This window comes from Loxodonta africana, chromosome 14 (assembly GCF_030014295.1).
Source record: "Loxodonta africana isolate mLoxAfr1 chromosome 14, mLoxAfr1.hap2, whole genome shotgun sequence".
Classification (NCBI taxonomy): domain Eukaryota; kingdom Metazoa; phylum Chordata; class Mammalia; order Proboscidea; family Elephantidae; genus Loxodonta; species Loxodonta africana.
Window position 1 is genome coordinate 91448608 of NC_087355.1, and position 14147 is coordinate 91462754.

The 14147-nt window shown below is 56.4% G+C and overlaps 1 protein-coding gene across 3 annotated transcripts; it reads right to left on the bottom strand.

The window, feature by feature from the left end:
- Positions 1-4194: 4194 nt before the first annotated feature.
- On the bottom strand, positions 4195-11304 carry NRBP2 (nuclear receptor binding protein 2). 3 transcript variants are annotated; one of them, XR_010317847.1, is made up of 19 exons: positions 11160-11304; positions 10673-10795; positions 10493-10594; positions 10303-10392; positions 10052-10092; positions 9864-9958; positions 9675-9698; positions 9517-9600; positions 9379-9434; positions 9203-9298; positions 8045-8177; positions 7869-7971; positions 7711-7761; positions 7503-7638; positions 6520-6573; positions 6325-6388; positions 6173-6228; positions 5769-6008; positions 4195-5575 (listed from the first exon to the last, which is right to left on the bottom strand). XR_010317847.1 is itself a non-coding variant. In XM_064268184.1 (18 exons), the coding sequence occupies exons 1-18, from the start codon at positions 11286-11288 to the stop codon at positions 5940-5942; spliced, it is 1506 nt and encodes a 501-aa protein (XP_064124254.1). In that variant the 5' UTR covers positions 11289-11304; the 3' UTR covers positions 4195-5939. The 3 variants fall into 3 exon arrangements, 2 of the variants coding, with proteins under 2 accessions (XP_064124254.1, XP_064124255.1); XM_064268184.1 differs by having other exon boundaries at positions 4195-6008; XM_064268185.1 differs by lacking the exons at positions 4195-5575; positions 5769-6008; positions 6173-6228; positions 6325-6388 and having other exon boundaries at positions 6523-6634.
- Positions 11305-14147: the final 2843 nt, after the last annotated feature.

Below are 14147 nucleotides of genomic sequence, written 5' to 3' on the forward strand. Positions count from 1 at the left end.
AAAATCTTCCAAAGTGAATAGCAACAACAACAAAACCAGGTGGTTAGAAAACAGGAAATGAAAAAGTGATCACGAGAAGCCCTGGTGGCTGGCACAATGGCTAAGCACTCAGCTGCTAACTGAGAAGTTGGCAGTTCGAACCCACCCAACAGCTACACTGGAGGAAGACCTGGTGATCTACTCCACAGGGATTACAGCCATGAAGGTTACAGTATAGGGCAGTTCTACTCTGTCGCGTGGGATTGCTATGAGTCGAAATTCAACGGACAACTCCTAACAACCAGAACGATAATAATCGCACCAGTCAATGCTCCCCAGGCCAGTTAACGGTACAGGCTCCCCAAGACTGGAGAATGAACACAGGGCTGGGCTCTCCATCACCACCAGGGGGAGCCACAAACACCGACCTCTGATGACAGCTTCCCCTGCCAATTTCACATTGACACAGAGTCCTCACGAGTCAGGCACTGTCCTTATTACTTTACACGTGTTACTCATGCGATCCTTACAACAACCCTATGGAGTGGATACTGCTATTATTCCCATTTTTGTTGTTAGGTGCCATCGAGTAGGTTCCAACTTGTAGCAGCCCTATGTACAATAGAATGAAACACTGCCCTGCCCTATGCCATCCTCACAATCATTGTTTTGTTTGAGCCCATTGTTGTAGTCACTGTGTCAATCCATCTCATCAGGGATCTTCTTCTTTTTCACTGACCCTCTACTTAACCAAGCATGATGTCCTTCTCCAGGGACTGGTCCCTCCTAAACATGTCCAGTGTACATAAAGTGAAGTTTTGCCATCCTCGCTTTTAAGGAGCATTCCAGCTATACTTCCTCCAAGACAGATTTGTACATTCTTCTAGCGGCCCATGCTACATTCGATATTCTTCACCAACAGCATAATTCGAAGGCATCAGTTCTTCTTCGTTCTTCCTTATTCATTGTCCAGCTTTCACATGCATGTGAGGTGAGTGAAAACACCATGGCTTGGGTCATGCGCACCTTAGTCCTCAAAGTAACGTCTTTGCTTTTTAACACATTAAAGAGGTCTTTTGCAGCAGATTTGCCCAACACAGTGTGTCATTTGATTTCCTGACTGCTGCTTCCATGAGCATTGATGATGGATCCAAGTAAAATGAAATCCTTGACAACTTCAATCTTTTCTCCGTTTATCATGATGTTGCTTATTGGTCCAGTTGTGAGGATTTTTGTTTTCTATGTTGAGATGTAATCCACACTGAAGGCTGTGATCTTTGATTTATATCTGTAAGTGCTTCAAGTCCTCTTCACTTTCAGCAAGCAAGTTGTGTCATCCTCATGTCACAGGTTGTTAATGAATCTTCCTCCAATCCTGATGCCCTGTTCTTCATATAGTCCCGTTTCTCAGATTATTTGCTCAACATACAGATTGAATAAGTATGGTGAAAGAATACAACCCTGACTCACGCCTTTCCTGATTTTAAACCAAGCAGTTGCCCTTTGTTCTCTTTGAATGACTGCCTCTTGGTCTATGTACAGGTTCCGCATGAACACAATTAAGTGTTCTGGAATTCCCATTCTTTGCAATGTTATCCATAATGTGTCATGATTCACATAGTTGAATGCCTTTGTGTAGTCACTAAAACGCAGGTAAACATCTCTCTGGTACTTTTTGCTTTCATCCAAGATCCATCTGACATTAGCAATCATATCCCTAGTCCCATGCCCTCTTCTGAATCCAGCTTGCCTTTCTGGCAGTTCCCTGTAGATATACTGCTGCAACTGTTTTTGAATCATCTTCAACAAAATTTTACTTGCATGTGATATTAATGACATTGTTCGATAATTTCTGCATTCTGTTGGCTAACCTTTTTTGGAATGGGCACAAATATGGATCTCTTCCAGTTGGTTGGCCAGGTAGCTGGCTTCTAAATCCCCATTTTTACAAATGAGAAAACGGAGGCACAGACCAATATCACACAGCAGGAAGCAGCCAAATGATGCCAGACCCTGTGCTCGTAACCACTACATCATAGTACCTTTCGAAAGGTAACTTCAACATCTAAATAATTAATCATAATAATATATTAGAGCTCCAGAAAATAAGGAGAGGGAGAGGAGAAATCAACAAAGAAACAATTCAAGAAAATCTCCTAGAACTGAGTGGGTTTCTTAACTGATAGATCCTATGGAGGGCCTAAGAAAATGGGTGAAAGAGAAGGTCTACATCAAGACATGTTGTTGAGAATTCCCAAAGCACTGGGGCAAAAGAAGGTCCTAACTGTTTCCAGAGAAAGAGAAAGAAATCACAGTTAAAAAGTCAGGATTCAAGAAGGTACGAGACTACTTGAGTCTAAAAGAAAATGACACAATGCCCTCAAAATTCTAGGGAGAAATGATTTTGAACCTAGCCAAACTTTTGTACCTTGTTAAACTTCCAAACAAATGTGAGGGTAGGACAAAGACAAACAGGCCAAGTCTCCATAATTTCCCAGACATCCTCTTTCAGGAAGCCTGGAGATGTTCCTCCTCAAATGAAGGGAAAGGGAAGCACAGGATCCAGGACAAGGGAGAGGAGGTGGTCCAGGATCCTGGTGCAGGTGTAACCCAGAGTGACAGCTGGACCTGAACAAATGGCCTGGGGCAGAAGGCTAGCATGGTGAGGGCCACAGGAAAAGATGACACTAAGTGGTCAATTACATGGTGAGTCCCAAGTATTGAAAAAAGGTTCATACTTCTGTAGGGGAATCTAAGGATGAACTAATGATAAAAACCAAAAACCCATTGCCTTGGAGTCAATTCTGACTCATGGTGACCCCATAGGGCAGAGAAGAACTGCTCCATAGGGTTTACAAGGCTGTAATCTTTATGGGAGCATAGTGCCACATCTTTCTCCTGTGGGTGGCTGGTGGGTTTGAACTGCTGACCTTTCAGTTAGTAGCCAAGCTGCCTTAACCACTGCACCACTAGGGCTCCCTGAACTAACAATAAGCACTATAGAAAACAAAGCGAAACAAAAAACATTAGGCAATTATTAACTCCAGGAAAAACAAAAAGTTGTGCAAGAAAGGAAATATACCCTTAGCACACCTTGTTTGCTGCTGAGGATTCTGATAATAAAGCTGTAATAACCTAAGCAGCTATGATGCCCATCACACTGGGATGATGCTGGGTCAGGGGAGCAAAGCGGGTGGCAACCCTCCATCCCACGAGGATGACAGTAGAGGACACCTAATTTAGAAAAAGCAATAAATAGCAGTAAAAGCATACTGTGGTTGTCGTGGATTGAATTGTGTCCCCCCAAAATATGTGTCAACTTGGTTAGGCTGTGATTCCCAGTGTTGTGTGGCTGTCCTCCATTTTGTGATTTTCCTATGTGTTATTGATTTATAGTCTCTGCCTGTGGTTAAAGAGGATTAGGGTGGGATGTAACACCCTTGTTCAGGTCACATCCCTGAACCAATGTAAAGGGAGTTTCCCCGGGTGTGGCCTGCACCACCTTTTATCTTACAAGAGATAAAAGGAAAGAGAAACAAGCAGAGAGTGGGGACTTCATACCACCAAGAAAGCAGTGCTGGAAGCAGAACACATCCTTTGGACCTGGGTTTCCTGTGCGGAGAAGCTCCTAGTCCAGGGAAAGATTGATGACAAGGACCTTCCTCCAAAGCCGACTGAGAGAAAGCCTTCTCCTGGAGCTGAAGCCCTGAATTTGGACTTCTAGCTTACTAGACTGTAAGAAAAGTAATTTTTCTTTGTTAAACCCATCCACTTGTGGTATTTCTGTTATAGCAGCACTAGATGACTAAGACAGTGGTCTTATGAAACATGGACTTTAAATGCCTGAAGAAACAGCTAAGAGTTGAATTAGGGGAAGACTGCTTTTATTGTCTTTATTATTAGCCTAGAAAAAAATCATTTCACTTATAAAACAGGAGATTTATATAACTCTCAAAAGATAATATCTTAAGTGAAAAAGTAAGCATAGGCATTATTACATGAGCCAATGATAGTACTGATACTTTTGGATTCCGTTTGATCACTGGTACAATCCGTTATGTGTTTGCCACTTTAAGACAATGTGGAACCAGACAGCTTGGCCTAAGTGCTTCCACCTAGAATGTGTGAGTTATTTTAGATTTGTGATTTGAAGTTGAAAGGTGTGAGAATTTGAATAGTTTTTAAACAGCATTGAAATGTTTAAGACAGCTGGAGATTCACTATATTTGTACATTTAATGTATTTGATAGGCCTTGGTAAGTTTGTTTTTTGTTTTTTGGTTATAGTGGTGTGGTAGGTGGAATAACGGCTCTCACAGGTGTCCGTCCACACCCTAATCCCTGGGACCTTTGAATACTTCATGTTATGGCAGTAGGGACTTTGCAGTTGTGGTTAAGGTAAAGAACCTAGAGATGGGGTGATGATCCTAGATTAGCCGGGTGGACACAACCTAACCACGAGTCCTTACAAACAGAGAACCTTTCTCGGCTGTAGAGCAGAGAGATGGGTTGTGAGAAAGACTCAGCTGCTATTGCTGGCTTTGAAGATGGAGGAAGAGGTCATGAGCCTAGTGATGTGGGTGGACTCTAGAAGCTGGGGACAGACCTCGGCTTGCACCCAGCAACGAAATGGAGACCTAGGTGCTACAACTGCAGGGAGGTGAACTTCCCCAGCTGCCCGAGCGAGCGGGAAACGACTCCTCCCAGGGCCTGTGGAGGAGACCCAAGCTGCCATCACTGTGCCTTCAGGCTCGTAGGACCCGTCAGATCTGTGATTCCGGAACCGTTGGGTACTGTGTCTGTGTTGTTTTCAGCCTCTCAGTTTGTGGTCGTTTATGATGGCGGCAATAGAAAACAGATACAGCTTTCCTGGTTTGGGATTTGAAATGCTTAAGAAGGAATACTCTAGTTTAGACACGCAATTTTAAATGCTGAAAATGGAGACGGGGTGGCTCAAGGACTGAGAGGCTAGGGTCATGGAAAGGACACCCTCAACTCAGACAGGAGCTGAGGGAGAGACAGGGAGCCAGGGCCTGATATCTTCAGGAAGTCGGAGGGGGTGAGCTCAAGGGGAGGAGCAGGGTATGAAGGACAGAACACAGCCCCTTGGAGGCGGCTGCAGAGGTGGGTAGGAACAGCGTCGTGGGGGGCTGCAGGTCCCAGTCTTGAGCAGATGGAAGGAGCAGTCAGAGTGGGGGGCCTAAGGGTGGCCTGCATGGGACCCGGGGCTTTGCTGACAGTGGCCTCAACTCTGGGGCTGCTCTGAGGATCAGAGGTGTGAGAACCACGAGGAGCCCGGACCACAGGCTTCTCAGCAGTGTCTCTGTTGTCTGCTTCTCCCACCACGCCATTGCTCTGTGGTCACTGCTGGGCACCCATGGGCAGGTGCCCAGTGCCCAGCACCCAGCAGAGCCCAACACCTGAAGAAGCTCCACCCTGGGCTCCAGGCTCCGCTTGGCTGCTCTCCCAGGCAGGATGAAGCAGTTCTTTGGGCAGCTGCTTGTCCAGGGCTGACCACCCTGCTCCTTCCTACAGGCAGCTTCCCCAGGCAAGGGCTCAGAGGCCCAGGCACTGGCCAGCCAGGTTTCCAGGGGCTCCTGGCCAAGGAAAAGGGGGAAACCCTGGAAGAGATGCTGTGGTGGAAGCCAGGCTGGGTGGGGCACGGGGGTGGGGGGGTATCCTGCTCCTTATCCACGCACTGGCCCTACCCACCCCCCACTCCAGGCTCCTTCATCCCAATGGGCTGGGCCTATAGGCCCCTCCACCCTCAGGGCCTCCTGGGGTCAGGACCTCAGTCCTGCCTGCTGTTGGCAGGCGTAGGTTCACTTGCAGGGTGTGTTCACCAGCACCAGGCTTGCAGGGTCACAGGAGGGAAGAGGCGGCCCTGGTCCAGGGGCCGCACTCCTGCAGGGCTGGGCTCTTCCCCATGTGGACTGTAGACCCCCAGGCTGTGCCGTGGGCTCAGGGCTGTGCCCCGCGGTACTTGTGAAAGGTGCTTTCCAGGAAGGTGGCCAGCTTTGGCCGGTCGTCCTGCAGAGGCAGGTGCAACGAGGTCGGAGGAGTGCGGACTAAGCACGGCTTCCCCAGCCCTGCTCAGAGGCCGCCCCAGCCCCGGCGCCCAGCTCCTGCGCGCCCTCGCCCCCCCATCTCCCCCCCCCCAAGCCCCTTTCCCCAGGTGAGCGTGGGCCCCGCACCTCGTGGACAAAGCCGTAGTGCACGAGTTCAGCTGCTAGGTCCTTGGCGCTGTCGGCTGAGGCAGGCAGGGGGCGCAGGGCGACAGGTGAGGCCACAGCTCCATCCGCCCGGTCCCCCCGCCTGAGGGGGTCCCCACCCCCACCCCACCTACTTGGGAGCAGGTCATAGGTGAGCTGCCGGTGCAGGCGGTCCTCCAGAACAAGCAGCAGGGTGAGCTGAGGAGGGGGAGGCGCGCAGTTGGGAGGCAGACTGGGGACCGGGAGCTCCGCCCCCATACCACTCAACATCCTTTCCGGCCTTCCCTGCCACCCCATCCCTGCCAGCCCCAGCCCAGGCCAGAGCTCACATGCCAGCGCGCCTTGTCCTCACTTCTCTCCATATTACACTGCATCTGGATCACCTGGGGTGGGGGGTCATCAAGGTCACCTACCCAGAAGAGCAGGTGCTGCCTCTAGGGGCCCCTGGAAGGGGCAGGGGTTGGAAAAGGGGACAATCTGAATGGGTGTCCAAAAAAGCATGGCACTACCCAAACCAACTGAGTTAAGGAAAATCTCCAGAAGAGCAGACATTGGGGCTGGGTAATGGAGGATAAACGGTAGGTTCACAGTGGAGAGAACACCTTGAACAAAGAGGTAGCTGTGGGCAGCACAGAGACACCAGCAGGAATGTGGCAGAGCAGGAGTGGGGTCAGGCTTAGGGCTTAGACACTGTCTGTTGGCAGCCAGGAGCCTACCGAGGGTGGAACTGGGGAGGGAGGGTTAGCTCACTGTTAGGTGTGAATTCTGGATAAACTGAGGAGGCCAAGGGGAGGGAGGCCTGGGCGAGGGAGGCCAGGGCAGAAGCTGGCAAAGTGCCTAGGTAAGGACTCGAGGTGGCCCAGATTAGGGCAGTGGCCATGGGGACATACCCAAGGCCAAAGCCATAGCCCCAGGAAGCCCAGTGGGCAGGAACACAGTAAGGGAGATGGAGATGCAGAAGCTGGAGGAGAGCCCCTGGCTGGGGAAATGTTTGGAAGAACACTGTGCCTGGGGGGTCTTGAGGGAGACATCAGGACACAGTGTCAGGAATCAGCACACCAAGGGGTGGGATCCGAGGGGCGAGGGGCGTGGGATCCGTAGGCTGGGGAAGGGGAGGGAGCCTTTGGCAATGGGGAGTATCCCAGCTGGTCGTCCCTGGCCCCTGGCCTCCACACAGGGCCCACCCTTGGACCCGGTCTCTGGCAGCCTAGAGGAGAGCTGGGTTGGGAGTCCCAAAGAGCCTGAGAGAGGAGCACCACTTGTCTGGGTGGGGCGGGTGTGAGCGGGCGTGGTGTAGCTGGCAGGGCCTCACCTTTCTGGTCTCCGAATCGAAGGGCTCAGGAGTGGGGGTCTTGACCTTCTGCGCCTCCTCAGGGGGTGGGGCCAGCACACGAGGCAGCCCCAGGGGCCGAGTGGTGGCAAAGTTCATCAGTGGGTAGATCCCATTCCTGGGAGCACACCAGGGTGGTTGGGGGTTGGGCCTGGCAGCTGTCATTACCCACCCGCACGCCAGTGCTCACCTGACGTCCTCCAGGAATTTGTCAAGCTCCAAGAAGGACACCTCCGAATACCTGACGTGGGGGGGCATGGGGGTGGGGAGGGAGGCACATGAGGGGCCAGCCAGGCTGCCCTGATGATGTGGGGTGGGGCCGGGTGGGTTTGGTAGGGGTGTGCTTACCGCCACTGCACTGGGGGCCGGTGGAGCCGCGGGATCTCAGCCAGGACTGCATGGAGGTCCACCGCCTTGGTCTTCTCCTCCACCGTGTTCTCAGGCATGAGGTCTGTAACAGCAGTGGTGCTCAGCGAGGCCTTCCTCCACCTGGCCCCCCGCCCCACCTGTGGGCCCACCCTCACACTGGTGCTGAAGGAAGCAATGTGCTGCCAGGAGCTTCAGTGAGTGCACCTCGAAGAGCACCCGGTGGAAGAGCAGGCTGTGGGCAGAGGGCCTCCGCGCAGGGTCCCGAGCCAGGCAGGAGAGGATGAACTCCTGGGGGCAGAGGGAGTCCCCGGTGGGTGCAGGTGCTCTCTTCTCGGCCACTTGGCCCCACGGTTCACCAGGGGTCCAATCCCACACCCTCCCTCCCAGGGACACTGAGGGGCCCTCACGCTGGACCATGCATGTGGAGCAGTGTTGCCTTAGCAGCCAGGCCAGAACCTGTCCACTTGCAGGAGGACAGCCCTGCCCTGGGCCCAGAACCTTGTCTGCTTTATTTCACATCACCCTCACAAGACCCTTGTGCAGTGGGTATCACTTTCCCCAGTTCACAGCTGTGAGGTCACCAGGTCCCCTTGACGCCTGAACCACGTCCACACAGCCTGGTTCTCTCTTGGTCACCCCATCCTGGCCCCACGGTTCTGATCTCCAGAAGCCATGGGGTGCCAAGGTTAATTTGCCCGCCTCTGGCCAGAGAGATGGAGGCTGCAGCTTCCATCCTATCCTCTTTGCCTGGGCCACCGCCCACTGTGCTCCCCAACCCCCATCTCAATGACCTCCTGGAAGCTTAAAGGCAAGGACTGGAGTCAGGCAGACCTGGATGCGAACACTGGCTCCACCACTTACTCTAGGCCTTGGACTAAGTGCTCAGCATCTCTGAGCCTCAGTTTTTTCATCTATGGAATGGGCATAATGGTGTACATACAGGGATTATTTGAGGTTAATGTGGGAACTGGTGTGAAGGCCCATCAAGAGCTTGTCACATTGAGAAATCGGGGTGTCTGTCCACATGGGTGTCACCTCCTCCTCAGAGCTCATCCGTGGTTCACCAGCGTCCCTGGGCCTGAACTTGGCACTATGCTGCAGGAAGTTGGGTTCTCTCTGGTCTTCCCTCCTGGGAATGTGCTGCCCCCTCATGGCTGTGCTCCCTCTGAGGCCCTCCTGGTAGGTGGCCTGGGGGAAGTTGGCTGGCACACCTCCAGCTGCATCGACCCACTGCATCTGCGCAGACGCCAGAGGCCCTGGCCCCACCTCAAGGACCATGAGCCTGCCCAGGAGGAGTGGGGCAACCTGCTCACCCGCATGTTAGGGTCGCTCAGTGAGTGCCTAGCTCGGGCGATGGCCTCCTCCGTGACGCGAGCGTCCCCATTGGCCTGGATCTCCAGCACAGCCATCTGGGGGGGAGGGTCAGGTCAGGCAGGGGGCAGAGGCAGCGCAGGTGAGACATGGGGCCTTGAGGCGGTAGAGCCTGTACCTCCAGTGCACACATCCCGAAGGAGAAGATGTCCACGGCGGTGCCATCAGCGACCTCTGAAAGACGGGAGCAGGGAGGTCGGGTAGGGCGAGGCCGGCCCCGGGGTGCGAGCGAAGGCCGGACTCCACCTGGACTCACCGCCGTACTCGGGCGGGAAGAAATGCAAGTTCCGCAGCTCCTGGCGCTCGGCGAGGACTGGGCTCCGAAGGTGGTCCGGGAGCGCTGCGCGGGGCGCGGGGGTGAGCTGGCCGGGCATCTCCACCCTCCCTGCCCCGCGCCCCCCGGTCCCCACGCACCATTGGAGAAAATGCGGTGCCACACTGCGCCGGCCACCACGGGGAGAAAGATCTGCGTCAGCCCTTGGGGGCTCTGGGCTTCAGGGGCCCTCCGCCCGGGAAGAGGCCCACCACCCCGCCCCTGGCAGGCCCCGCCCGGCAGTGAGCACACGGAAGGCCCCTCCCCAGCGGGCCCCGCCCCGCCAGCACCCGAGCCGATCTTGATCAGGCCGTTGTGCTGGATGAAGATGGTGTCACTGGTCAGGTTCCCGTGGATGATGGGGGGACTGCAGGAGTGCAGAAAGCTGCGGGGGAGGGGAGCAGGCGGAACCGTTAGGGGGGCCCGAGGAGGTGGGAGCGGCGGCGGGGGCTAGGGGCGGGCAAGCTCGGGCCCTCACCTGAGTGCGGACAGGATCTGCGTGCACCAGCGCTTCCAGGCCTGGCGGCGGGCGGACGACTCCGTCGGGAGGGGCGCGGACTAGGGGGCTGGCCCTGGTGTTGCCCGCCCGTGTCCCCCCAGGTCCCTGTCCGGGAGGCCGCCCCGCCCGGTCCTCGTACTGGAGGCCTCCTAGCGCCTGCACCCTGTGCTCGTCCCCAGGGCCTGGCGCCCAACCCACCCTGCCGGAGCCCCGGAGCCCACGCCCCGTACCCTAGCGTTCATGGCCTTGTGGTTTTTCTTGGTCTTTTTGAGGAACTGCTTGAGGCTGCCCGATGACACGTATTCTGTGATGAAGATAACCTGCAAGGGGGCACCGGGTTCTCGGACTCTGCCAACTTCGTGGGTTCCCAAGCGCCCCACCCGGCTCAGCCTCAGCCCAGGCTGGCCTTCCCGGGCTCACCCTGGCACTGGCTTCGGACGCATCCAGCCAGTACTTGTGTAGCTTGACGATGTTGGGGTGGTCCACCAGCACCAGCTGCTCAAACATGGTCTGGATCTTCTCCTGGGGAAGGGGGGTGGGCACTGTCACCAGGCCAGGACCCCAGGTGAAGGTGGGATGGGGCCGGGAGTGTAGCTTCACCTCGTGGGCAGAGAAGGCCTTCCTGTCGCTGAAGTGCAGCTCATTCCACACGACCTCCACCCCCTCCTCCGTGTCCATGGCCAGGAACGTGCTTTGGACCCCTGGCATGTTACCCTGGTTCACCTGTGGAGGGGACCAGGCTGGAGGCTTGGCCTCTGCCATTCGTGTGGTTCAGGGCTGCCCGACTCTGGGGGGAGAGGGGCCTGCCAGGGCGGTGTCCAGAGGATGGGCAGGAGGTTTGGAGTAGGTACCAGGGAATCGAGGGGTGGTTTCTAGGGAGACAGTAGCTGGACCCAGAAGCATCAGGGAGGTGGTCCCAGGAGGAGGCTGGAACTCAGGAAATGGGGGTTCCTCACGTGGGCGTAGGGGACTGGCCAAAGGGGTCCAAGGGCCGGGCCCCCAGTGAGTTTTAGGGCCGTCAAGCTCCCTCAGAGGCCCCGCAGCCCTGCACGGCCTCCCAGGCCTGAAGACCCCCGCCCGTACCCACCTGCTCCCGCCGCTTCTGCCAGCGCCCGCATGGGCTCTCCTCCAGGATGTCGCTCTCGTCCTCACTCTCGTCCTCCCGCTCCCGCTCCCGCTCCCGGCCCCGCCTCGGCGCCGGATCCGGGGCGGCCATGGCTCGGCGGGCCAGGCCACCGCCCTGCGCGCGATCCGCCCTCCCCGCGCCGCCGCTCCTCTCCCGCCCCTGGCCCCGCGCCCGGCCGCCCAGGCCCAGGAGCCAGAGCAGAGCTGCAGCCGCCGCCTCGAGCCCCCACCCCAGCTCAGTGAATCGGGAGACGCGGGCGCGCAGCGAGCGCGGGGGTGGAGCCGGCCAGCCCCTCCGGAGGCGCCTCCTCGGGCTGGAGCCGGAGCGGAGCTTCCCGGCGGCGGCGGAGCCTGCCTGCTCCGCCCGGTCCCGCCCGGTGGAGCCGGGTCCCAGGCACTGTCCAGCTCCGCCCCGGGGACCGCTCCCCCAGAAGCCCCGCCCCGCTCCGTCCAATGCCCCACCCAGTGGAGCCGGGTCTATGGCCCCGCCCCTCCAGAAACCGCGCCCGGTGCAGGGCCTCACCAGCCGAGCAATGCCGTGCAGGTCGCGGCCGGCCTCCTTCAGGCCTCCACCGCTGTCAGCCGCGCGGAGAGAAGACCCCTGGATCGACCTGAGCCGAGGTGGCCCAAGCCTGCGGCGGTGGCCCAAAGGCGAGCCCGCCAGGGCCTCCCGGGGCGCACGACGGGCGCTTCGCTGCCTCCGTGGCCTGCCGGGGTCTCTGGGCACAGCCTCTGGCGAGCTCTCCAAGCTGCCACTGCCTCAGCACAGCTTCGCATCCCACTTACCCATACCTGGCCTGGACGGAGGTGCCCTCTAGAGGCTTCCTTCTGGGGGTAGGCCTGGCCTGGAGCAGGACCCTGGAGCAGCCACTCTGCCCAGGATGGTCCCTGAGGGTCTGTGGAAAGCCCTGGTGCAGCAGCTGGGGACCCACTAGTCCACAGCCACTCCAGCTGCAGGAGCTCCCTGGTTCCCAAATGGGGCCAGCTCGCCACACTAGCCCCCCCCCCATTAGTAAGTGGGCAGATCACCAAAGGCTGGGGAAAAGGCTCACAAACAGGCTGTTCACCACTAAAGCATGGGCACACACTTCCTCTGGCCCTTAGTCTAGGTTTCCATCTCAGGCCCACAGGCCCGACTGCCCCTTTCCAGGTTAGCCATATAGTGCCTTCTGTCTGGGTGGCGCAGACAGTTAAGGCGCTCGGCTGCTAGCCCAGAAGAAAGGCCTGATGTTCTCCTGAAAAGTCAGCCACTGACCCCATGAAGCAGAGGTCTACTCACACATCCAGGTCGCCAGGAGTTGGAGTCAACTCCATGGCAACTGGTTTTTTAAGTGGTCTCCTCCCGCTTCTTCCCTCCTGAGCAGTGGAAGGAAGCACGGGAGGCAACCCTACCCCACTGTGGAGAGCAGGCTCACTGAAAGCAAATGTAGAAGTAAACAACATGTGAAGAAAGGAGATAAGATGATGCAACCTAGAGAAGAAAAACAACCTTTTCAACAGAAGACACTGAGACCAACTAAGTCGTAAACAAGGACTTATCAATACCAACCAAATGGGCTCAAAGAGCTCCAACTTGTATGAAAGAAGGGACCCTAAGACTCATCTTTGCTCGGAGTCACAACCAGAGCCAACTCGGTCATACACTGTGGACTGGGAAGTAGGCGGGTGTGGCAGCTTGCCCGGGCTTACTCCCAAGTCCTAGAGACGTTGCCTATCTCGGTCATACGTTGAGGACTAGGGCCCAGGAGGTCAAGAAGCAGTGGGCCGTGGCAGCTCACCTAGGCTTAATCTTAGTTCACTCCTGACCCAGTACACGTTGCTTTGACCAGACATTGAGAACTAAGGGATAATAAGCCCTTGTGCTCAAGAGACGTGATAGAGATCCAAGGGAGATTCTCGAGCATCAAGGCCAATTTGACACCCGAGCCATTGACGACGGCATGGTCAAGAGTTGGCCTGGACCAGAGAACGATGCTCAGATACCACCCTCATTTGCTGTAAGGTGGCCCGCTTTCCCTCTTCTTTCCCCTGGTGAATTGAGATCTCTGGCCTCCGGGGTAGCCAAGAGCCTGTGTGCCTATAATATTGATAATTAATAAAGACATTGTAGAAAGACACAAATCATTAGGAGTAGTTGTTGCAACCCTCTCCTCACGACACCCACTCCACCTGCAGCCCCACTCTCCCTCCTCACTGCCCTCACCAACCACCAGGCAGCCTCTCAGCAACAGGCTGGCTCCAGAATTCTCCCTCTACACCCCCCCTCCCCCCCCCCCCCGCCGCCCAGTAACTCTTTTTTGTGCTCCTGTGGTGGCACCCAGCCTCCGTCTTCTCTTCCTGGAGAGGAGCCGCTGAGCAGTCAGCCCACCCTCTCTCAAACCTCCCGTCCCCCACTGATGGGCCTTCGCTCCTGCTGGCCTCTCCCTGTCTGCCACTCTTATGACCAGCATTTCCCACTTGGACCTTGCAGTGCCCTCTCCACGATCCCGGCTACCACCCAGCACCAGGTGACCCTGTGGACATGACACTCGCCTGCTCAGAAGCGTGTGCAGTGAAGGGCTGACACTCCCATCCAGGGCGTTCACACCCTGCACGCTGCAGAGAAAGGATGGACCCTTGACCAGTTCCTGGCAGGCAACCTCTAGGCCCTGGAACACCCTTTCTGACAAGGTGTCATCGTATGCCTGGGGCCTTGGGCCAGGCCAGCCTGTGCGATTACACTGGGCCCTGGGCCACGCGGCATCCATTTGCCTGTGGAGGGGCCGCAGACTGAGCAACTAAGGTCAGTGATGCAGGTGCTCCATGTCTGTGTGACCAGCCCCCAATAAAACCCTGGACCCCGAGGCTGGTGCCAACACTTCGTAGGTATTGCACATCATTGCTGGGGGGATTAGGCGCTGTCCGCACGGCTCCACTGGGCGAGGGCAGGAGGGAGCTTCCACCTGGGCTC

Excerpts from the sequence above, each read along its gene's own strand:
- NRBP2 (XM_064268184.1), bottom strand. The coding sequence starts at position 11,288 with ATGGCCGCCCCGGATCCGGCGCCGAGGCGGGGCCGGGAGCGGGAGCGG. Across the intron at positions 10,796-11,159 it reads GGCAGAAGCGGCGGGAGCAG|GTGAACCAGGGTAACATGCC; the intron begins GTGGGTACGGGC and ends TCCCCTCCACAG. Across the intron at positions 7,762-7,868 it reads CGGCCCCCAGTGCAGTGGCG|GTATTCGGAGGTGTCCTTCT; the intron begins GTAAGCACACCC and ends CCCCCACGTCAG.